At 40.9% G+C, this 23,094-nt stretch overlaps 1 protein-coding gene across 3 annotated transcripts in view; it reads left to right on the top strand.

The window, feature by feature from the left end:
• The window catches only part of SHC4 (SHC adaptor protein 4), a 28,109-nt gene extending 5,675 nt beyond the window's left edge, over positions 1-22,434 (top strand). For 2 of the 3 annotated variants that reach the window (XM_021537507.2, XM_021537509.2), the window contains exons 2-12: positions 2,644-2,714; positions 8,567-8,630; positions 9,533-9,652; positions 10,744-10,797; positions 13,153-13,204; positions 13,552-13,678; positions 15,695-15,875; positions 17,200-17,260; positions 18,630-18,809; positions 20,278-20,531; positions 21,220-22,434. In XM_021537507.2, coding sequence (XP_021393182.2) covers positions 2,644-2,714; positions 8,567-8,630; positions 9,533-9,652; positions 10,744-10,797; positions 13,153-13,204; positions 13,552-13,678; positions 15,695-15,875; positions 17,200-17,260; positions 18,630-18,809; positions 20,278-20,531; positions 21,220-21,375 — 1,320 coding nt within the window. In that variant the 3' untranslated portion in view covers positions 21,376-22,434. The remainder of the gene's footprint in view (positions 1-2,643; positions 2,715-8,566; positions 8,631-9,532; positions 9,653-10,743; positions 10,798-13,152; positions 13,205-13,551; positions 13,679-15,694; positions 15,876-17,199; positions 17,261-18,629; positions 18,810-20,277; positions 20,532-21,219) is intronic. The other variant, XM_021537508.2, reaches the window with a different exon arrangement.
• Positions 22,435-23,094: the final 660 nt, after the last annotated feature.

Below are 23,094 nucleotides of genomic sequence, written 5' to 3'. Positions count from 1 at the left end.
TCCTAAGAGCTGCTGCTTGTCTTGGCAAGAGCTCTCCATCCTGCTGCTGACAGAACAGTGGGTTCAGCATCCGCTTTCATTAGCGATGTCAGGTCTTCAGCACTTGGCTTGTTTCACTCTTGCTGTTCTGTTTTCTAAAGGTAGCTGAATTCTACAGTTACATCTGTGCTTATTGCCCCAGGCTGGTTAGTGCACCCTTGGGCCTGTGTCCAGCTTCCCCCAGCTTGCCTAGCTCAGTGAACTGTGTCTTGCCTCTCTGTGAGCTTCAGAAGATGAACATCCCTCCCTGTACGCCACCTTTGGACCTGGTCTTCACAAAAGCACCTGGTGTGGTGAATAACTTGTGCTGGAGCAAGATCTGTGGGCTGCTGTGTCTTCCTCTCCCAGGCACCTGTGGTTGCTGCCCTGCTCATGCTTTAGTTTAACCTTCCCTGCAGCAGGAAAGATGGAGTTGGCCTTGACCCTGCATCACCAGAGAAGCCCATTATGTTTTCCTGGGAGGTGCTGTTTGGGGTGTACAGGACGGGGAGTGGGGGCACCACCTGAACTGGAATTTGGGTGCAGGAGTCTCTGAGACAAATATTGTCCTCCTCCACTGCCTTCCCCTTTCTTTCATGTATTGCTTGTGCTGCATCTCATATTTTGCTATGGAGGGGTTAATATTTTTGTTTATTGTTAATTTTTTTTCCTTCCTTGGAGAGCATCTTTTGTTTTCTTGAATAGGCTTCTGGTATTTCATTGTCCTTTTGTGTGCTCCATAGGCTTCTCCCAGGCTCTGTAACCCTGACTTGCCCTGCCCCAGCCCCACATTGTTCCCCTGCCCAAGGCTCTGCTGGTTCTCTGTACCCTCATACTGCAATGTGAAGGTTCAGCCGTTTCTAACTGTGCCAGTTCAGATAACCAATGACAGCTAAAATAAATGAGAGATGCAGTGAGGTGCCATGTTAATGCACTTCCCTACTCGGGCTTTTAAAGAGAAAAAAAAAAGGTCTTTTGTGAATCATTGATAAGTTCAGCTTCACTCAGGGTCACTTATGCAAAAACCTAATATTGATTTTTCATCTTTGCTTAGAGTAGCTTCCCACGCATCTGTTCAGGATGCAATGGGGACTCACTTGTCAGCATATGACTCACCTACTTCTCTAAATTTTTCTTTTTTTCAAGGATAGAGGAGCAGCCAACCAGCTCACAGGATGCTTGACCTTATACTGTAGGATCGGAGGTCGTTGCTGTGCTACAAGCTGAGGCTCTAGACATATTTTCCACATTTGCTTTGTTCCTGTTAAGCAGGAATATCTTTAACAAGGCAGATAGCTCTCAAAGTCATTAAATGTTCATTAGGGAAGCAGTTCTGCCAACCTTTCAGATTCTTATTGATGTCCTTCCAGGTCTCTGACCTAATTCTGGAGTTCTCCCAAGGGTTACATTGCTATCTGGAAAGAAAGCAAAATAGGGATAATACAATTGTTGTGGAATCCCTGACTGCACATATAACATTCTCCTTTTCACACACTTATTTCTGAAAGTCTCCAAAACTGAAACAGATACCTAAACCAAACCCTCTTTGAATGGCCCAGCAGAAAAAATTATTTACAGGCAAAATGAGGCAGAGGAACTAAATATGGTACCTTTCTCTGATTCAGAATGCCTTCTCCATCCGTGCAGACAAGGGACAGAGTATGCATGCCCCTGCCTGGGTTTTCCAAGTTGTCTCTGTGTCCCAGAGGCTTTGACTTCCTGCAGGCATGCTGTGACTGCAGCCCTTGGGCACCATGTGAGCACTGCAGGATGGTTCCAAGAGGAAAAATGAGATACCCAGACCTGTGCCAGCCTGTGGAAATGAAGGGATCAGACTGCTTCAACAACAGAGCTTGACATCCATAGAAATGCTGAATGATTAGTAAGATATAGTTGGGGATATGCCATCACATCCTTAATATTTCTGATAATTAGTCTTATAAATATCCCAAATGAGTATAGAAAAAGCCCCAGCTCTGTCCCATACAAGAGAAGTGTGGCAGTCAGCCTTTAATTTAAAGCAGGTCAGTTTGTAGTGTAGGCTCTTAAGAGCTGTTGCTATGAGCTGGGATTGCAACTTCACATCCTTCATCTTCTGCAGAGGTTATTTGTCATCAGACCTGTAGCAGTGTGGAGCCAGTGGTTTTCCTTGTGGCCTGTAATGCCTCCTACTCTCTGAGGGACACTCAGCTCTTCTGCATGGGGCCTCTGAGTACATTGGTCTCGAGGGGCTTCCAAAGCCTCTCTACTCCTGAGGACTCTGTTCTCTCCAGTATTTCCTCATGTATTTCTCCCAGCTCAGTGTCACAGGCTAATATGTGAGAGTAAGCAGAAATGGGAAAAAAGGAATAATTGGATTTTGTGTCCCCAGCGTGCTTTGCCTTTTTTGATTGTTTTTGGTGCTATAGTGTTTAAGCCATTGGTATCTTTATTGCTCTTCTCTACACTTTTAGTAAAATAAGATCTATTTAGGAAGCAGCTTTAGGATGGCTGATTTGAGTTTCCATTTAGACTGTGGTTCTGCATAAACTTAGTGGACAGTAATCACATTTGCTTCCTCCTGTGATCCTCCTATTACCTGTGCACCAGATATTAACAGTCCTCCCTTTTCTCTGTTTTCCATAGTACATGGGCTGTATTGAGGTGCTGCAGTCGATGAGATCCCTGGACTTTGGCACACGAACACAAGTCACCAGGTAGGTGGTGTAAAACAGAGATTCAAACCAAGAATGTTAATTTTTGTATAAAGCTGAGGGTGCGTGCCTAGCTCTGAGACACTTTTGAAGAGGAGTTTGCATGCTTTGTTTTGTCTTTTCCTAAGTGATGATTTGAATGATTTGATCATTACAATAGGCTATTTGCGTTGGAAAATGAATTGTTTCAGGCACAGATGTGATTTCTCTCCCAGTTCTTGCTCAGAGAGCCTCCCCCTGCAATGGCAGCACGGAGCAGATATCCCCAGGCAGCTGGGGAAGGCAGCAGCTGGGCTCTGCACGTGGCTCAGCGCTGCCTGCACGGCTCTCTCAAGGCACAGGGGAAATCCACTGTGCTGCTGTGCCTGTGGGTGCTGTGGCCAAGGTGGAGAGCCAGGACCCTCATGGGTCTCTCTGTGACACCATGCAGAAGGTGCCATCAGTCCCTCAAACCAGCAGGGTCATCTAGGGAATTTTTATCAGATGTATGACATCGCTTGACCCCATCTGCACCAAGACCAGGCTCAGCTGGAAGTGGAGTCACAAGGAAAACATGTTGAAATACAGCTGTTTCCATCTGTACTGCAAGCCTAAGTTTTTAGGCTGCAAATTAGAAAAAGATTAATGTTTCATTCTCAGATACAACTGGGGATGTGGTTAAAATTTGAAGTATTTTGTGGTCTTTTGAGAACTTTGCAATTTCTTTTGCAGGTTACTGCCAGTTTCTCCTATGCTTGTAGGGTGGCTGAAATGTCCTGTCAGAAATAGAAAAGCACAATTTCATTTTTACATTTATTCTTGCAAGTCTTGCAGTGAGGGAGTGTTTGAGTTTTCAAAACAATCACCTTCTATCCAGCTCTGAGTGCTGTGTGGTGCTGCAGTGTGCTCATGGTCCAACAGTCAGGACTAGTGCCAGGCAGCCCCAGCAGCCACCCAACAGCTTTTTGGAGAGGTGAGTGGCTGCAGGTTATCTTCACCTGGCCTTAGACATGTTCCCTTGTCCTCTCAGCTGCTTTTCTGGCATAGTTCATGCTGAGGATGCCAGGAGTGTGGTTGAGGCTTCCTGTGCCTGCCCAGCTCTTCCTTCCTGCTGGAGGGAGATTTTCAGATGCTTTGCTTCCTCATGTTTGTATCCAAAAAGTCATGGAGAAAGGAAAGCAACGTGAAGGGATTAGTATTAACTTTATACCTGTTGGCTCCCAGAATTATCAGCTGAAAGGAACTGAAAAACATGAGTCTTTCAATGCCTATAGACTTCACTTGAAAGCTGTCCTGTTTGTTTTATATTCAAAACCAGCAGTTGTTGACATTTACAACTGGTATAAGTACACACTCACCCATGCATGTGTGCATGAAGAAGTGCCTGAGATACCAATATACTTCCCTAAGCAGGTCCTTTACAGACTAAGAAGAGCCATGTAATACACCCAAGCCACTGTGTTCTTCACAGCTCAGCCAGAGGGCGAGGTTATCTCCTGTTTGCAAGAGGTGTGTGTGCTGCTGTGCTAACAGAACAGAGCTTTGGCTGGTTTGTCAGGAAAATAATGAATATGAATTACTGCGTGACAAAGAGCTTGCCAACTTAAATTTGGGCTAGATAGTAAGGTTTTGTTAAGCAGAACTGTGTCAAAACTTAACAATGGAAATATTTCCATCACCATATAAAAAAATCCCACTGCTGACCTTAACGGGCTCTCTTGTGCATGAGAAATTCAAAACTTAAACTGTTTGCAAACCAAATGCTGAAGTGCTGAGCTCACACATGCAGACTTTAAAGTTTGATCGATGACAAGCTGACTGTAGCAAAGGTAACATTGATTATTCCCCTATTGCTCTCTCGGGGGAACAGGTTTATAGACACATGCACAATGCACCAACCAAGGAGCTGCTGGAAATTATCCCATTTTAACCATGCTTATTATTTGAATTGGGGTAAAGGATGTTTTTACTTCAATGGCATTTTACTAAACAAAGAGGCATCTTCTGTTTTAAAGTGATGTAGAAGAGGTCTCTAGTTATGCCTGCGCCCTGCATCGCTTTATGTGTATGTGCATGCTTAGTTACCTCATGGTATCTAAAACTGCAGATATTATTTACCTTTCTCGTGAATATTGGAAAGATCAACAGGCTCATGTTTGCCAAAGTGCAGTGCAGAATCCGAAGGAATGAACATGGAGAATTTACTTTCTGTTTTCTTGCTGGACTTGCATTTTCAGTTGCTTGGCAGGCACATGGTCAGGAAGGCAGAGTGTGGCCTCTCTGGTGCTGTGAATGACTGTGGGATGCAGAGGCTAAATGACCACAGTGCAGCTAGAGAAGGGCTGGGCACTGAGGTGCTGTTTACCCTTGGTGGCTGTGGGGTGAGGAGGGCAGAGGAGATTCCATTGCAATTTTCCAGCTTTCTGCTTGCCCATCCATGACCCGACTTGTTCTTAGGGACATCCCTCCCGTTTTGCAGAAATCTGTGATCTCAAACTCCATGTTAATGACAAAAGTAACACCAAAAAATAGCAATAAACATGACAGGTTCTTCATCTTGAAGGTCTTTGTTTTTTTGTTGTTGTTTTTTTTTTTTTTTTGTAATGGTTAGCTTGCTGCTCTGGATACAAGATGTGTTTGGGTTGTCACCCCTCTGCTGTGGTAGGTCCTGCCTTTGCTGGACCCTGATGTGAGCTTCTCTTGTCCAGCCCTTCAGCTCTTTTCCTCTTACACATTTCCCACTTCTGTTACATCAAGCTGGTTGTTAGTCATCAACTTTGGGCATTTCTGGGAAAAGAGATTCTGTAGCTTGGATTGGGGCATTAACTTGCAAACTTGAAAATGGTCAGGACGCGGGGGGTGAAGGGTGTCTGAAATGTGCAGCCAGGGAGGGCTGCTGGAAAAAGGCTGACTTTGTTTGGAAGATTAATTTCAACTTTGTTGAGCCACATAATCCCTTTCTGTTACATGGTGTAGGCAGGGCCCTAGATGCTTAAAAGCAAATCCTCAACAGCATGCTTGCTTGCTTACATCAGCCCATCTTTCATCTTTTATTCTCGTTTTGGGGGAACAATAAACAAAGTGGCTCAGTGTTACTGCCCACAGGCGCTCTCCCTCACGGGCACCCTCTGGGAGCTGCAGGAGCTGTGCTTGCCACAGGTTTCACTCCAGGGCTGCAGACCCAGAGAAAACCTGTGAACTGTACTTCTGAGTGGGCCTGAAAAAAAACAAAACAAAAAGCTGGTTTAATGGCTTATGGATGCCAAAAATGGGTCACTCATTTCAGTTTATCATGGATGCATCCACAGTTTCTTCCTACTGTGTGGTGCAGTTTCTAGTTTGTGGAAATGACTGCATGTAGGAAGTGTTCAGTTGTAGCAGCAGGTGTTACCAAACTCTTGCTTTTTACGCCTTTCAAATAATATTTGTAAAGTTTTGTTAGATCACTGGGAAAATCACCCAGAGGTACGCAGCAAGAAATGTCAGTACAACTATTTCCCCTACCAAAGAGAGGTAATAGAAACTATTAAGTAGAAATGGTTTGCTACTTTTTGGTTCCTTTTTACTGGACAGTTGCTTCAGAGCATGGTGAAGTGGGCAGCCATCACACTGGCTTGTACAAGAACAGGTTCTGTGGCTGGCAACTCTTCCTGCAATGTTTGATTTCACATGGGCTTCAGGACATGTTCAATTACTCATTTGTCACCAAAAGAGACAACTTCCCTGTTTTTCCAATTTGTTTTGTATCTGGTTTTCTTTCTAGGTAAGGCTAGACTTGAAGGCTCCAAGTAGCCTTAATGTCTTGGCTCTGATTTTAATTTCCTTTAATATTGAATGAGAAGATGAGTTCTCATTTTCCAAGCCAATTATTGGAATCTGCAAGATCATTCTGCAGGATGCCTTCCTCTTTTCTTTTTTTTTTTTTTTTGGTCATGTTTGTCCTTCCTCCTGGTAACAGCTAAATGAAACAGGAGCTAACCAAGTAGGGCATCAGGAATTAGCTTTAAAAACATATTTTCAGTTGTGTAGGGGGAAGTACTTTGCTTTTAAATGCTAAGAAGGGTCAGTGCCCCTTTTCTTCCCTGCTGTTTTCACTCAGAAAATATTAATGATATATTGCTATGGGTGAGGTCTCCATTCATTTGACAGCATCCAGGTTGAATTTCTCAGGATGTTCCCTGGCAGGAAGTCTCAGTGTATATCAGTGATCTTCAGTGCTTCCAGCACACAGCTCCCTGCTGTGGCAGCCCAGGGGACACTAGCAGGGGCAGCAGTGACTCCGGGGTTCACCGGCGCTGGGCCAGCTTTACTTCCTCTCTCATCTGCAGGGCCCTGGGGGCACCACTGGGCATCCTCACCAGGCATCTCTGCTTCATGGGACATGCCTGGCTGGAGCCTCTTGTCATTGTGTGGTCTCCTGATACTTTTCAGCCCTTCTGGACTAAATATTTCTCAGGAGGTGAAGGCCAGTGGTGTTTTCCTCCCACACACACGCTGGGATCTGGAAACAGACAAGCTTTCCCAACCAGCTTGTTTCCTAGTTAGCTCCTTGGATAATAATTCAATAATACAAACAAACAAACAAACTCCCTTCCCCTTTAGAACCAAACAAAACCCCAGCCTTGGAAGATAAGTCTGAATTCAGCTGCAGGAGAAAGGCTGAGGTTTGAAGTGCCCAGTATGGGCCCCTAAGCTGAGAAGGCGCCAGCCCCTGTGGGACAGGGCAGAGGGAGACGCCGGGGCTGCGGCTCCAGCCGGGATGTCCAGGCAAGGCTGTGGGAACTTGCTGAGCACACCCAGCCCAGTATGGCACCATTTTCCTGTTGGCTTCAAAGCAGTAGCTATCAGTGAGGAAAAGTCTGTGACTGTAAAGCCAGCAGAAAGGTTTTGTCTCAGCTGCTGTGCTAACTTTGACCAGGGCCATCAGTGCTGTGCTGTATGTCCAAAGCAGTCACTTGCCTGAGCAAAGACCAGAATTTGCCTTGTTCAAGTGTGGAAAACAGGCATAGCACATCACTCTGTTATCCTGTGTATGCTTTATCTTTCATCTAGAAATGAGCACTGTGCATGCTTTATGTATTACCCTTCTGCTGCCTGAACTGAGAGGAACCTGCAGAGGAGAAGTGGTGGCTAGAGAGAAGGTCTAGTTTGGGAATTCCTACCAGAGATGGAAAGAGATGGACTGATAGCTCTGCAAAGGAACTGGAGAAGCTGATTATACATCCCCACCCCTCCACGGTGTTGTTTGGGTTATTGTGTTTTTGGTTTTGGTTCTGGTCTTTTGTTTTGGTTTTTTGGGGTTTGGTTGGGTTTTGTTTTGTTTGGGTTTTTTTTTGTTTTGTTTTTGTTTGAGGAGGTGTGTTGTTTTGGATTTTTTTTCTTTTTTGGAAAAGAAATCCCAAACCTCGGAAAGTCAATCAAAGCACCCAGCTGGGCTCACTCAGCATGCACCTGCTGTGCTAAATAGGAAGAATTAAGCAGGGAGGAGCCCCTCCTGCCATGCAAGAGACCTATCAATCATGTTGAGAAAAAGGCTTTGGAGGCATTAGGTTGTTTGTCTTCTGGTTAGTTATGTTTGAGTTTTTATTATTAAACAAATTCTCACAAGGTGAAATGAATGTGTTTGATGAAGACAAAGAATCCAAACCAGGCTGCTGAATCACTGTATTTTGTTAAATAGTTCTTTTGGTTTGTTTTTTTTTTTTTTTTTTAACAGCGGGAGGAAAGAAGAAAGAAAAACAACTGTGAAAGACCTTCCAGAAGATTTAAGAGTTTATAAGTGGGCCGATAACAATAAATTGCAGAGTTGCTGGCTCTGTTACAGATGGTGCATGTGATATGATCCAACAGTTTCTGCTGTATTTTTTTATTTGCAGGGAAGCAATAAGCCGACTGTGTGAAGCTGTGTCGGGTACAAATGGAGCTATAAAAAAGCGGAAGGTAAATCCTGTTTTAGCTCAGCAGTTATTTTTCTGTATCTGCTTTTGATAAGCTGGATGCATGATTCTCTAATAGGCTTCAATCCGTGCTGCAATTAGTGCATTTTAATCCATCTGAACTCAGCCTGAATAACATGGTAGCAGGGTGTTTAGCCCATTTGGTTTGGGGCTGAGGCTATGCCCTACTTTATTTTTCTCAAAATTAATGCTTTGCCCAGAGTTCCTCCTTCTACCAGCCCTTGCAGTACATGATGCTTTACAAGTTTTAGGTTTTGGCTGCTAAACTATTGGAATTGGGTTTTTTGGGTTTTTTTTTTGTTGTTGTTGTTTTGTGAGAGGGAGCTAATTCATTGGAAGATTATCTGCTGCTTATTTATATATACAAAAAACTAAACACAACTGAAATGGCAGTGTTTAATGGATTTTATTAAGTCACTGGGATGCAATGAGGGGCAATGTCAGTGGTTACTGTTGGGTTGTGTCCAGCAGAACTTAGAGATTTCCTTCTGTAACTGTGGAGCTCAAGAGGAATGAACTTACTCTTGAAAGAGGAGTAAATGAGAGAATTTCTTGCTTCACCCAGAAGCACTTCATCCTCTGGAAACAAAGAAGAGTTCAGAAAGAAAATTGCACATTGTGAATTACTGAGCCAGCTATAGCATTTAGATCACTGGGATTTTGCTTTAAAACTTTCTTCCCCTATTATTGATATAGAACCCATTCCTACCAGTATTGTATTCAGAGCTGATGTTTGTTAGAAGATCTATTTGCATTTGATCAAGTCATTATCCTTGCTCCATTGAAAGTCTCAATAAGATGCCATAAAACCTCCTTGACTTTCATATGTTTCTGCCCCTCACAGACTGGGCTGACAGCCTCTTTCTTTTCTTTCTTTGTTCAAAGCCTCCAGTGAAGTTTCTGTCTTCTGTACTTGGCAAAAGTAACCTTCAGTTTTCTGGCATGAATATAAAGCTGACCATTTCAACAAACAGCCTCACTTTGATTAATGCTGACACGCAGCAGGTAGGATACATGTAATCACTGTCCTTTTCTCCATGCTACAGTTTTGTCTCGTTTGTGGCTTCTGAGGGAAGGCTGTGCCCTTCAAAGGGAATGCAGCACCCTTTAGCAGACCTGTGCATGCCTGGTGAAGCTGAATTGTATGATGCCTCTGAATTAAAAAATGAAAGCACTTTGGAGGAATTGACATACAACACAGGTCCTTTTTGTTCATGCTGGTGTGTTCCATGGGGAGGGATCCTTGAGCACTTGACAAACTCTTTCTCCGGATGTATTTGTCAGTAAAGTACCTAATGAAGAAGGCACTAGTCCTGACTGTAGTTTCTGACAAGTCCTAGGGGGAAAAAAAATTATATAGGTATTAAGTCAGAGTGTGGCTTTGGTGTCATTCAAAGCTATTTTACAGCTGGATGTTACATGTGTACAATCAATTATACTGTGTAAAGTCTCTAGGCTCCATGGAGGTGTGCTCCTGAGAGCCTGGGTTTGCTTGGAACTGTGCTCCCTTCCTTCTTGGCAGATATGATAAGCATCTTTGTCCTGCCCACCTAATTCCTCCCTCAGCTGTTGGTATTGCTCCCTGAGTGATCTCATCCCGGGCCAGCAGCAGGTTTTGCTCCAAACTGGAGCAGGTCAGGGAGGTCATTTTCAATTTGGCTCACTGGCTCTGAGGAATGCTGCACTTAGCTGGTGCCATGCTGAGCATCAAGGAGCTCTTAGGGGTTTGTCTGTAGTGTAGAGGTCTCCTCTCCATTGCACATCCTGGGAGGGAATTAGGACACCAGGTTTTCCTTTCTTTTGGGTACAATTAGAAGTTGGTGGTTGAATTAATTCTGAAGATTTAGAAGTTTGTGGTTGAATTAATTCTGAAGACTCCTTAAGGAAGATTTCTCAGGGATCTAGACATTATTAAATATGAATGGGTAGTCTCAAAAATACTCCTATTTTTATCTCTTTCCTTCCTAAATTATACATGCATAAATTAATAAATGGGATTGTTGTGAATTTACCTGCTTGTTCTATGAAGACATATGCTCTGATGTCTTCTAATGTGTGGCCCAAGAGCATGTTAATTAGTCTGTTATGCTTTTCAGATTATTGCCAACCATCACATGCAGTCCATCTCATTTGCTTCTGGAGGTGACCCGGTAAGTATTGATTTATAAAATATACTTCTGCAGGTATAATGAACTTATGTAATAATTGTTACCTGCAAATACTTTGCTTCATCCTTTCCTTCCACAAGCACTAATAGAGTACATTGCACTTCTGGGTCATGACCAGTAATACAAGAAAGCTGGGGGACTGACATTGAAAAGGAAATGCGGAATAGTGACTCAGTGCATCTTTAGTAGATACATAGTAAACTTTGCTGTTGCCCATCAATGAGCATCAGTCCATTTAAAAGCCCTCTGACTTGGGGATCTCAAAATACGAATGTGAAAATAGGAATTGATCAGTTCAGTGAGCCAATACCTGTCATAAAAGCCATCAGCACTGGCACCTCTAAATTTTTAGATTAGTTTTCACTCAAGCAAAGCGCTCCTATGAGACAGATGTGGCATAACCACCTTCTTCCTGCAGATAGGGCTGTTCTTCCTAGTGTTGCAGCCATGCAGTCATGGATGTTTTCAAGTCAAAGGGTTTTTATTCTATTCCAAACACTTTACTGCAATGATTGTAAGCAGCAACCCAGATTGTATCTATCTGGGTTGGGTAATTCTTTAGAACTCGTTTACCTTTTTTAGTTTTTTTTTTTTTATATTATTATCCTGCACTGGTCTTGCACAGTGACTTCAGATTTCTGAGGCTACACAGGGCTGGGTTTGGTCAGTGCTTAATGGCAGGGCCAGCAAGAGATGTGCATGCACACAGATGTGCTGCAGGAAATGGGCTTGGTGGAGCAGCTTCTGACATTCCTTACTGGGAGGATAATGTAAAACAGAGGTCTTGCTCGTCAGTGGTAACTATAAATCTAGTGGCCCTTCACGTAAGGGACACTTGTTGTCTTGTTCAGGTAATTTTTTCAAAATTCCACTTACATTTAAAATGGGAGATTGTTTCCACAAGACCTGTTTTTTCACTTGCCCCACATTCAGGGTCTAAGTGAAGTTCGTTTTGCTCTGAGCTGTGAAGGAGTAGCACTATTCTTTCTGATAATTAAGCCTGTTCTGGCTTTATTTTAAAGCAAAATCATCCAGGCATCTACATAAACATTAAAAAGACATAAAAAATAGCAGGTGCTGCTCCAGTTACTTTAGTTTCTAGTCGCTGCCTAGATCTGATTTATTTTAAAATATCTATTCTAAAATATTTATGAACTTTAAGAAAAACTTGAAAGGAAAAGGAAGGAAACTGAGTTCACTAGACACATAAGAAATATTTTGCTTGCTTTGTTTTAATGATATTAACTTTAGAGATGAAAAAAAAATTATCTAGGACATGTTCTGCTGGCCCTAAGACCTGCCTCTTGTGTCATTCATTCTGAATTATTAAATGATTGTTCTTGTGCATATTGCAAATGGGACCTTGTTTCCTGCAAGCTGATTGCATCTTCCCTCAAGAGAACCATGCCTTTAAGCTGTGAATTGCATTTTCCCTGTCCCACCTTAAAGATCCAAAATAACAAAATGCATCTTTAATAATTAAAAGAATGTTATTCATTACCTCAACAATTTACTATAACACTGAATTATCAAGCCACTCTCTGCATTTGTGGTATCATTAGAAATGTTAATTTTTCTATTCCAGTTCCCTTTTCAATTTGACTAGAAAAAGAGGATTATATCAGTGCTGGCTAGAAAAAGAATCAGAAACAGAAAACTGATTATACAGAGGTTGCTTGATCTCAGCAGCAACTTTAAGATCCAGGGTAATTTAACCTGATTGTAGCCAGACTAAAATTGGGCAGGAGCAATTTGGATCAGATACCCATTTTATTCTGCGTAATTTTAAAGTTTAACTTTTCATTAAGATGCCTTCAAAACTCAATCTTATTGCTACAAATTTGGAATACTGGAAACTTGTCCTTTGCAGTATGTTAGCACTATTTTATCTTCTCCTGATTCTGGTAAGGACTGTCCCAGCCAAAAGCTGTGAGCAGCAGTCACACAGCCCTGATGTGTTACATTGGAAAGGCTGTGAGCTCCATGGCAGCAGTGGAAGCAGCAGCACTGCTGGCTGATGAGGCACCAGTTGTGTTTCTACTCCTGTTGCAGAGCTGGAATTGAATACATGGTTTATTGAAGACCCAAAGAATGACAAATGGTCTAGTGCATTTTTTAGAAGAAAAAGAACATGGGACAATTACTGTGTTGATAGCCACCAGTGTGTTACTGACACTTTCCTTGGCTCACTTTGCTAGTATCTCTGGTTGTTTTTCCCTAAAAGAAGTGTGCGTTTTAAAGCTAAAAATGTATCTGTCTATATGCAATTGCTGTGCTGTGGTGGTAGGGTTGTTCATAATTAAAATGTTCAAGACATTTGTTGCTTCTTTCTTGTAGGATACAACAGACTACGTGGCATATGTAGCAAAAGACCCTGTTAATCAGAGAGGTATTGAAACAAGTTTCCTGTTGTTATATGTGTTTATATGATTGCTTTATTTGTATTAACAAGGAATTGTTTGAATTTTAAAATAAGGAAGCTACTGAACTCAGCTCAATAGTCTGTACAATTTCTGGCTTTGCTGTATGTATAGGGGTAATAGTATGCAGGCTGTGGCTTTAAATGTCATATTTTTTGTGGAATGTAGTGGGAATCTGCAGGTCAGTCTAAAGCTGTACTAGCTGCTGACTCCATGAAGCGGTAGGAGCTTTGCTTTTCTGCTACAAGCAATATAGCTTGAGTCTCTACTTTCTGGTATAAACTGCATTTACTTAAAGTATGGTATCTCTTTTCAGCATGCCACATCCTGGAATGTCCTAATGGGATGGCACAGGAGGTGATCAACACCATAGGGCAGGCTTTTGAGCTCCGGTTCAGACAGTACCTGAAGAACCCATCTAGCCTGGTTACATCTAATGAAAGGTCAGCATTCGCAGTCACATAACTGGCAGTTTCCTTCTCTTTAGTACTTTTCAGGAAAATAATACACTACGAAGAGTGATCCATAAGTAAGATGCTTTGAATATGCTTTCTGGACATAAGATAATTCAAATGTATGTCTATATGTGCAGCATATAAGATAGCAAAATTAGCTTATTCTAGTGAACTCCATTGATTTTTTGACATTTGTACAGGTGCAGAACACAGAATTAAGCTGTATTGTTCCTCAGATAAAGCAGCCTTATTTTAAGTCATGCAAGTTAAACAAATGTTCAAATTACTCTTCCCAAGTAAGTTCAGCTCTATAAATAGCAGACACACAGAGACTGAGCTCAGTCCTGACCTGTGCCAAGTTTAAGCTTGTTGCAGCTGTAGAAAGTGTGTGGTGAGGAAAAAAGGCATTTTAATTCACCTTTCTGCTATTCTGCTCATGTCCTGGCAGCAGCTTCAGTTTTCACCTGGCATGACTTACATAGCCTCATGAACTGAAATAAACACAGCCACCACCTGGCATTTTAAAGTGAGAAGCCCCGTCCTCTGCACATTGCCCAAAATACAAGGCCTAGATTAGTTTCTGGACCATGATTCCCCATTTCAATTACCCTTCTTCCATTGCACTGGGGACGCAATTCTTGCTCTAATTTATGGCTCTCTTCACAGATTAGCCATGCCTATTTTTCTCAGGCTTCTTTTTACCGTAACACCAAATTTGATTGCCTGTTTACTTCCCATGAGTAGGTAAAGCTGAGGCACTGCTTACCTGCACCCTGAGCACAGGAGTCCTGAGCAGGCAGTGTCACTGGAACAGGGCCTAATGCATCACAGCAGAGCTGGTTTTATTGCATAAATGCAACTCCAGTTTATATTTATTTCAACATATATAGTGGTTGCAATTCCACTGCTAAAACTGGTCTGTTTTTCCTGGGGAAAATAACCTGTCTTTCCTAAGAAAAGCCTTTATTTCCTAAGAAGTCCTGCTAGGTTATGGCACAAGCAGAATAGGAGCAGGGAGAAATGGAAGAGGGTAATTAGATTTCCTCCTTGATCATTACCCACAGCCAGCCTCTGAGAATGGTCCTTGGGCAGAGGAGTCGGATATTGCTGTGTGAATGAGTCACTCCCTTCCAAACTACTATGAATCACATAATCAAATACTTGCACTGCATATCACATAATCAACTACTTGAACTTTATCTCTTTCCTGCTCCTGGCCTTTTATCCAATTATACTCTTGTTAATCAGAGAACTAAGATTTGAGATGAGTTTTTTTATTTTGGGACCGGAGACAGTACAGGAAGCACCTAGATGTTTTGCAGTGTATCAGCTGCACATTTAAACTACCATCATTCTGGTTTAGCTCAAGAAAACCATTGTGTGCTCTTCTTCATGTCATTCAACGTTCCCTTCAAGCTGAACCAGAATATTGATTGTGGTTATTAAAATTGGGGTAAATGCTTCTGAGAACAGCTACTTTTTATTTTTCTTTTTTTTTTTTTTTTTTTTTTCTTTTTTGGTAGCAATACTTGATTTTCTAAAACAGTTGCAGGCTTGTCTGACTAAATGCCATGAGGTTTTAATTTTTCTCTTGAAGTCTGCCTGTCCCCCAGCAATATCTAGATTTATAGAGATCAGTCAAGAAGTGATAAGAATTAATTTAATGGTCAACATTTTGGATACTTTAGTGAACAAAGCATTGGAATTCTTAAAGTTTCAGTAGATTTCTCTTACCTTTTCTTTAACTTGAAAATATATCTGGGCTGCCTGGTGCTAATTAAATGACTGTACCTCCCTCTACCCCAAACTGTCATGACTAGTTTTACTTCAGGAAGAAGTAACTGGAAAAATAAACAGCTCTGAAAGTTCCAGCCCAAAGCACTTTACAGCCTCCATATGGCGGATCTGTGTATTGTGCGTTGTGCAGTCACTGGGGATGTTTGCCTGCACTAGAGCAATTGATTACATCAGAAGCTTCATTTTTTCCCCGCATATTTTTTTCAGTGAGGCAGCAAATGCTAATGGATCAGCTGGGAATTCACAGGAGAGGGAGGATCATCATGAATATTACAACGAAATTCCAGGGAAGGAGCCTCCCACTGGTGGAGTGTTAGACATGCGAATGAAAGTGCAGACAGACCAAAGGGTTAAGTGTCCTGTCCAGTGCAAAAAGCAGTATTGCTCAGTAAGTACAACATCTGCTGGGATAAATATTTGCTGTCTATTATGGGAGTGAATAATAAAATGTTTCTGTGGTGTTAAAGCATGGCATTAACATTAGAACCAGGTCCTGATTATCCTGGGAAAAGGTTTTTTTAGGCTAGATTTAATGATGCTTAGTACATAATTGAATCCCAAAGCACTTTCTGAATATTAACTGGTTTGTCCTTAGAGTACTTTCAGGAGTCCGAGTAATATTCCCTTGTTCACTCATTAGCTCTGAGAAGAAAATAGATACCAATTTAAACGGCTTGTTGGAGAGAACATCTGCAAAATCTGGGACCTCCTGGCTCCCTATTCTGTGATCTAATAAATATTTCATCCCGTCCATTATGCTCTACAACTTATACATACAACATTGACTGATTGCAATATATATACAATATTCATTGCTCTTGGATTGTTTCAAGAAGCTCTGTTAAATCAGCAGAAGATATCTGTGGCTCTTGTCTAGCATAGTGGGAAATAAAAACCAATCGGGGAGTAAAACAAGCCAAGTTCAGATTGGCTGCACAGATTTCAGAGTCTGCTGTGTGAGGCCTTGGGAGCACCATCCTTTCCCCACACAGGAAAGAAGGCACCACCACTTTCCTCAGAGGGAGCACACTCAGATGTGCCTGTGGAATCCAGTTGGTTCTGTCTAAAAACTTGCTGCTCCCAAGTGTTATTTGTGTTTGGTGGCAACCACTCCTGGGCATGTTCCTGTGCTACTGTTCCATCCATTTTTTGCTGCTCAGCATTCCCCGCAGACATGAACCATACTCTGCTTATCAGGTCCTCACCTCCCCAACAGTTCTCTAAATCTAAAAATATTTTACTATATCCAGAGTTTGCACCTGATGCTCGCCAGTGTTATTGCAAGGAGTTACCCTGAATGTAAATGCAAATTACTTTCTCCCATGGGGTGTTAATTTTTGGTTTTCCTTTTTCTTTCAATGCTGCTCAAACAATTTAGTAACCATTTCACTTTCAAACCATGATACCTCTAATTGATTTTATGATGAGGGACACTTATTAGAAAATCTGAGCTTTCTTACCTACGAGTTATACTGTATATATACTGAACATTAGATACCTAACTGGGCAGTTATGTGAGGTTGGAGTCCAGACATGACATCTAAAGAAGGAAGTGTATCAGTGTGAAATATTATTTGAGGAGATGGGGATTTTTTGGTGAAGAACATGTTTAATTACCCATATGTCTATTAACTAATGCATGGATATTTTGAAGTTACCTGAGTTTTTCTAGGGGACTACTTTATGTGACTGATTTAAAAAATTTTCTATAGACAGGTATCCCAACCTTCATCAATATATATGAAAATTGTCCAGAAGAAAACAAAACTGTGGGTATGTACTCTCTTTTCCTTCTCATGCATCTGCAGAATTAACCAGGGCAGGCTGCCTGAAAGAGCTGCCCCTTGGCTTTCAATACAATGGTGAAAAGTGTTCTACTTAGTGGGTCATTTTTAGTTCCCCAGATGAAGGGCAGACAAAAAAGCCTTACAGCTTTTCTAAAGGCCACTAATCTATCTTCATGTCTGCTGGCAGACTTACTCATTTTACTTCTCATGATACTGTACAGTAGCTCTTTGTTTTTTTAATTCTCTTTCATACTCTTTGTTGGTTTATTCCCTTTCTTCATACCATTTGAAAAAGGAAGATATTTCATTACTTATCAGTCTCTGAATATATCCCTTCTCCTGCAAATGCTCAGTGAGATCCAAAGTATCAGCATTGGGTTTTTCCAACAGAGCCTGGCCCCTTGCTTCCAGCATCCCTGGCTTCTCAGTGTGACTGTGCCCTTCCCCTGCCTTAGGCAGCTTTGTGCCCAGGATCAATTTGCCTTTAGCAAAATCTGCTCTCAGGGACCCCAGGAGATCATCAGCCTCCATCCCTTTCTGGACTTCCTTTGCCACAGCTGATGCCCTGAGCACATTTACTCAGCTCTGTTTCACTGCACAATGAGGTCCTTTCTGATTTCCCACCTGCACGGCTCTGAAGCGAGCCATTACACTGTCTGTAGGGGATACTTCAGTTTCTTGTGTTATTTCCAGTTCAAGGAAAGGAGAATCAAATGGTTTCTACAAAAAGAGGGTGAACAAATAAAAGAATGAATGAATAGATCTATGAATAAAACGTTTGTTGAAGAGCAAAAATATGCCTGCTATTTGGCTAGCTGAAGAGCTATTATTTTCATACCCTGCAGGGGATATTCTGTTAGCTTGTTCCTAGGCTTGGATCTTAACCTGACAGATGTGGCTTGGGCTCTTTAGGCTGAGCCTCAAAGCACCAACCTCCTCCATCTCTCCTTTCTCCACCAGAATAGCAAGCGAGAGAATTGCTCAGCTTCCCACAAGCTCTTTTTGTGGTGCAGAGGGGAAGGAAAGGATTTTGCAACAAATAACATGTATGGTTTGTGTTTCTGTAGAGGCATGTGTATTAATTTCTTTCCAGTCTGTGGAGGGTTCATTGCTGACATTGATTGAAGCAGAACTGGACTAGTGCAGAACATTTCTGAAAACTTCATTCTAATTAATTTTGGACCTGGTGTTTTCTAGACATACAGGAAAATAAGTTCATTTGCATTTTTATTTTCCTTCTGAATTCCTTTAGTGGGCTATAAAGAAGAACATAATTCCTATTTCAGCTTTTACAGTTAAAGCTGAAAGCTGAGTTAAAAAAAAGGAAATCTGTGCATACTATATACTAATTGCAGGTAAATGTGATGAGAGATCACAGAAGACAATAAAAGAGGCAACCTCATTGAAACCTGCCTACAAAGCAGATCTCTTTGATGATCCATGTTACATCAACACCCAGTCCCTGCATTCTGCAGCCTCTGCAGCCCGAGGTCCAGCAACAGCACAGATCCCTGGGAGCCCTCTGCGCCAGGCCAGTAGGTTCCCATTGCAATGCCATACCTGTCTAAGCACTGGAAGGAGGGGGGCTTTTCATTTCTCTGCATGGAGAAAGATTCAGGTTTCCCATAAGAAATATAGAAAAGATGGGGGGAAGAAATCTATCCTGGTTGTTCTTTTTCCTTGTTAGATTCAAGAGAAATGGGATTAAAGAGCAGAAATAGTGATGTAAACGAGCAGAGTAACCTTCCATCTTCTGTAGTCCATTGATGACAATGAATATAGAGTGCCACAGGTATTAAAAAGCACATCTTTAGGATGGTAGGAGCTTGGGTGAATGCACATTGCCTCAAGGAAGAGGCTTCTCCTGTATCTTCAAGGTCTTAACCACGCTAAGGTGGAAATGACCTCAGATGCCTTTGCCTCACAGGCAGTAGCATGCCAGGTTAAAGTGGGATTATGGTGACTGTCTTTTCTCAGTTCTTTCATAAGTGACCATTGAATCTCATCCAATAATTTCTAAATCAAACTCTTTTATCCTGTGGTATAAATTAAATGTATGTCTGAACTTGATTTATGGACTCAAAGTGGTGGATATCCATTAAATTATTATATAGTTGCTACTGATTGTCCTCATTATTGAATATACTTTATTAGCTTTGCCTTTTATGGTTTCCCACTGAGTGTTTTTTATGTCAGAGTTAGCTCCACTCAAGAAAGTGGAACAAGGACTGGACAATAAAGGAAACAAAATAAAGAAATCTGTGACCATTGAGACATTTCTAACTTGGGGCTGTATCATGCTCTAAAAGGAACTGCTTATATCCCGAGGAGCCTTAGGTTGTGCAATTCCATTGAAGAAGTGGTATCCTCTTATTTTCCTTAGAAGAATCCTGTGAATCATTTGCAGTCTGATTGGCTATACCCCAAACCACCCAGTTTTTTTAGTACATTTGGTAATTGTTCGTTTTTTAACAGCAAATGCATCATGCTGTAATCCTTCCCTTCTGGCTACATTGGCTATGTTGTCTTACATTCCTGCACATAGCTGGAGCCACTCAACATGACTCTCCCAATGATCTGTGACAATCTCTTCAGAGCTTGTTAAGGGAGAAGGAAAAACAAGATCTTGAGGGGGAGAAAAAATAAAAGCTAAAAAGCCCCAAAAAATCTTGTTTTTACAGGGAAAATTTGACTTTTTCCTACAAAGAAATATAACCCCAAACCAGTACAGCATCAGAAAAATTCCTCTTTCTAATCCCTGTTGCCTAGCGACCAAAGGCTTTCCCATCTAAGGTAGGGGAAGAGGTGGTGTGATAATTTTGCCTAATACACTGGAGGGTCATGAGCATTCATGTGTGCATATTCTTAGAGTCTGTAATGTTGGTTTGCTTCAAGACTGAATAATTTGATTTTTTTAAAAGCTAATAAAGATACTGGCTTGCATCCTTTTCGGATGAAGTTTTCAGTGAAGTGTCCAATACATTCCCTTTCATTTAATTTTAGAGTTACCGGAACCTGTTCAGCAGAGTGCCATAAGCAACACAGCTGGTCTCTGTGTTCTGCCACAAATAAAGCAACAGCTAAAGAATGAAGATTGTTACCATGGCAAATTGAACAGGAAAGCAGCAGAGAGCCTTTTAGTCAACGATGGGGATTTTCTGGTACGAGAAAGCACAACATCACCTGGTCAGTATGTCCTCAGTGGACTTCAGGGAGGGCAGGCAAAGCATCTACTCTTGGTGGATCCTGAGGGCAAGGTATGAATATTTCATATAATGAAATTTCAGTGCTGTTCAGATATTTTAATCAAAATGCATGGGTGCATTCCATGAAGTGGAAGTGATTTGATTTCATCCAGGTTAATTGAAATATAGCCAGTGGCTGTAGTAGATTTGAAAGTTCAGAAACTTAGAAGCACTGAAGTACTGTGGAAGTAGCAGGGAAGAACTTAAATACTGTTAATCCAGGTGCTGATAATTAGTGTATATACTTAACACATCCACTGTTAGTGCTAGAAATAAATAATTCTATCCTTAATTATGAATTTCTGGATACAGAAAAGATTTGTTGTCACTTCAATTCTATTTTCTTCTGGCAGAAGAGCAGTCTTGAGTGATGTTGTTGAGGAGAGAGTAAATCAAAAAAGTAATCCTCAATGGGATTTAGGGAAAAATCTCTCTTTTTGTGGAGAAAAAAAAAGGTTATTTCATTCCCCTGTGCAGAATCAGCTCAGTTGGGCATACAGTCCTTTTGCTTTTCCACTGCTTTTCTTGTGAGCTGATGGTGGGTCAAAGGAGAGATCTGTATTGCTGTCAACAGCCTAATGATTCTGCTTAAGTGAGTTCAGTGGCGTAAGTGCCTTTTGGTTTTAACGTGTTAGGTTTATGTCCAACTGGTTATAAGCACAATCTAACCTTAAATACATTCTTTTGCTTCTTCTACTAGGTGAGAACCAAAGATCATATATTTGATAGCGTGGGTCATCTTATTCAGTATCACATGGAAAACAATTTACCAATCATCTCTTCTGGAAGTGAAGTGAGCTTGAAGCAGCCTGTAAGAAAAGAGAGTAATATGGGACATATGCAGTATCACAAATAATCCCTTGGATCTCACAAATCCTGAGACAATTCATACCTGAACTTTCTATTATGAAGACAAGTCAAAAAACTATAGACTGCACTTTCTGCTGCTGTTCCAGAAGAAGCCCTTTTGTGTGTGTATGTATGAATATATGTATATGTGTATATCTATGTAGATCTATAGAGATCAACAAGCATAGTTATATAGATACATATAATCTTAAACTTAACAAAATTACACCTTCAGAGTGTGAGATTAATTTGTGACAAGGTATTTTAGACATGCACAAATGTCACTTTCAAGGTCATACTGAATCAGTAACTATTTAAAAGCACAATTAAAACTCTACATACAAAAGCTCACTTGAAAGAACTGCTGGAACATTAGTATGTGCCTTTTAGCATAGAACTATTGAAACCAATATTATTTATACTGAATTAGTTTTGGGTGGTTAAACAAACATGTCTATGCTTTTAACTATTTGCCAAAAACAAGTACAATTTGAATATTACTAAAATGTCATCTTTCGATAGACACTAACATTTTCATTCTGCTTGTAACAGCACTTTACTAGCAAGTAATGTTTGAAATGAATGGCATTCACAATACAGAAAGGTTGTCCAGTTTCTTAATAATTTTTTGTCACTGTCTGACTACTCAAAGATTTGAGATTACAAACATTTACAAAGTTGAAATTAATATATGTAATATAATTTTGGAATAGAACTTGTTAAGGCACAAGCATGCTAGATCTTAATATTTTTGTCTTGCATATGATTTTACTATTATTATCACTTAATACTGGAAACATCTTTTTAAAGGTAGGCTAAATATATTTTCATTGATTACATAGTTGTTTACAAACTAGAAAAGCTGAACAAAACTAATGATACATTTTGGGAGAAAACTATTTAAAAGATGTTTGAACTTTGCATGTGTCCTTAGTGTTCTTTCTAAAACAGGATAGTTTTCCCCTCTTCACATAGAGTCCATTTGTTCCTAAACATGGAAAAATCTTTTAAAAGAAATCTATTAATTGTTTTACCACAATAAATACTCTAAACATGAACAATCCTATATTCAGAGTGAACAGTGATTTATTTGGCTTCCTGTTGAAGAAATGGTGATTTAGTAAGTGACTGAAGAAAGGCAGGGGAGATTTGGGGAATGAACTGGTAGTCCAGGTGATGGCTTGAGGGAAATGGTGCATTTAAGACAAGCAATGTCCTCTGGCATGAACAGACATAATTCTCTCTGTCTCCCACCCCACCAGCTCAGTTCCTAAGGCAGAAAATTGTTGTGGAGTTCAGCAGTTGCTGGAAATCTTGACCATAAAAAATACATTCTGTTTTTTTGCCAGTGTTTGTGGTAAATGGAACACTGTAATATGAGCTCTTTCCACTAGAAAACAAGAAGAGAGGTCTTATAAAATTATGGAAGACAAGCTTCCTTGGAGGGGAAAATATAATGTAAAGAGCCACAATTAGAGACTACTAGAAAACATCTTTATTTTTATCCTCAGCTAATAGCTATAAAAATACATTTCATTCTTTGATAATAATATGATTAAGCTACTCAATTACATATAATGAAGCAGTGAGAACCTTTAAAATATTAGTAGTTGATTTCCTTGCTAATAGTCTGGCATTTTGGATACCCTGAGCCTTCAGGGCTAGCAGCCCAAACTTATGCCCATTCTGTCCTATGCAAGGTGCTCACCTGTGAAGGTCTCCAACA

Source organism: Lonchura striata, chromosome 11, assembly GCF_046129695.1.
Source record: "Lonchura striata isolate bLonStr1 chromosome 11, bLonStr1.mat, whole genome shotgun sequence".
NCBI lineage: Eukaryota > Metazoa > Chordata > Aves > Passeriformes > Estrildidae > Lonchura > Lonchura striata.
This window is presented reverse-complemented; position numbering and strand designations above follow the sequence as displayed.